This window comes from Gavialis gangeticus, unplaced genomic scaffold, assembly GCF_001723915.1.
Source record: "Gavialis gangeticus isolate Ggan-Ray unplaced genomic scaffold, GavGan_comp1, whole genome shotgun sequence".
Lineage (NCBI taxonomy): Eukaryota > Metazoa > Chordata > Crocodylia > Gavialidae > Gavialis > Gavialis gangeticus.
The window spans coordinates 31,157,064-31,158,621 of NW_017729008.1; the positions used below are offsets into that span (position 1 = coordinate 31,157,064).

At 43.3% G+C, this 1,558-nt stretch overlaps 1 protein-coding gene across 1 annotated transcript in view; it reads right to left on the bottom strand.

Annotated features, from left to right (window-relative positions):
- Nucleotides 1-1,558, bottom strand: part of PRPF18 (pre-mRNA processing factor 18) — a 28,734-nt gene that overhangs the window by 18,498 nt on the left and 8,678 nt on the right. Inside the window, exon 4 of the mRNA XM_019509540.1 lies at nt 599-712. Within this exon, the coding sequence (XP_019365085.1) occupies nt 599-712 (114 nt within the window). The remainder of the gene's footprint in view (nt 1-598; nt 713-1,558) is intronic.

Genomic DNA, 1,558 nt, shown 5'->3' on the forward strand with positions numbered 1-1,558 from the left:
AGTGATGCTAATAGCAGTTTTACCTGACCTTGGTAGAGTCAGGCCTCAGTTCGCCAGAACTGTATCAACTCTTTAATCTTGTTTATCCTACTTTAGGCCAGTAAACAGAGGAGAAAAGACACAGAAGCTGTGCAAAAGAAACAGGTTTAGAACGGCCCATCTCCCATGGTTTGTAGAGCTCTTGGTGGTTTGGACTGGCTTGAAACTATTTTCCAATAATATTGTTTATAATAAGTAAGAAGGAATAAAATCCAGCTTTCTTGTTTTGTTGTGTAGAGGGCAAACATAGGGGATGGGGAGATGAACAGAATCACGTCTTCGTACTTAAATGATGATATCTAATATTCAGTTAACAGGTTTGTTATAAAAAATGCCAGGTTAGGAGTCATTTTTGGCCCACAGCCATTAAAAAGTTGGACAGCTCTAGTATAGGGAGAGTAAAAGGCACACTCAAAAAATCTACATGTGGAGAATGAAAAGTATTTTCCATTGTTCTATACCTTTTTTAAATGACAATCCACAGATATAGTAAACATTAGGACAAAACTAATTACATACATACTGCTCTCACTGTTAAACATTTATTTGCCAGTGTTACCTTGTTAACTTCAGGCGCAAGAATTTCTATCTTCCTCAAACGCTGGAACGCATCATAATCTGTTTCTCCAAACAATCTGATAGGTTCACCTCTCTCTCTCAATCTTCTAATCACCTGCAAGGAGTCAAAGTGTTCTCTAACACAAACTAGTGGGAGGCAAAATAAATGCAGGACAGTTTATTTACATAGTCTATAATAAGCAAACTGGGGGGGGAGAGGCAGTGGTAGTCAAAACAGCAGCAGCAAAATGTTCCAGACACTTTCTGATCTAAATAGGACATTCCCACAGTATTTCAGTTAAGGGTCATTTCAGCTGAAATAATTCCAATCCAAACTTTCTTTAAAATCTCAGGCATCCCTGATGTGGCTTAACTTCCTCTTACCAACTTGTTTTTGAAACAGCATGCATCTCCCCTGCTTCAAAAAAGTAGGTATCTATTTTCAGAGTGATCTTTTTTTGACTCTCAGGGATGATTCAACTCGTTTTGTTAGTTCTTGATATTTGACCCCCACTAACTATCCCCTGCCTATGGTGTGTTGGGAGATGTTCCTATAGTTTCATAGTTTCTAGGGTTGGAAGGGACCTGGGCAGATCATCTAGTCCGACCCCCTGCCACGGCAGGAAGAGCACTGGGGTCAAATGACCCCAGTAAGGTGGTCGTCCAACCTCCTCCTAAAATCCCCCAGGGTGGGAGCCTGCACCACCTCTCTTGGAAGCTGGTTCCAGACCCTAGCCACCCTGACCGTGAAGTAGCGCCTCCTGATGTCCAACTTAAACCTTCCCTCCGCCAGCTTGTGACCATTGTTCCTGGTCACTCCCTGCGGCGCTCAGGGGAACAGGGACTCCCCCAGCACCTGCTGATCCCCCCTAACCAGTTTATAACAGGCCACAAGATCCCCCCTCAGCCTTCTCTTTTGAAGGCTGAACAGGTTCAGGTCCCGCAACCTTTCCTCATAGGA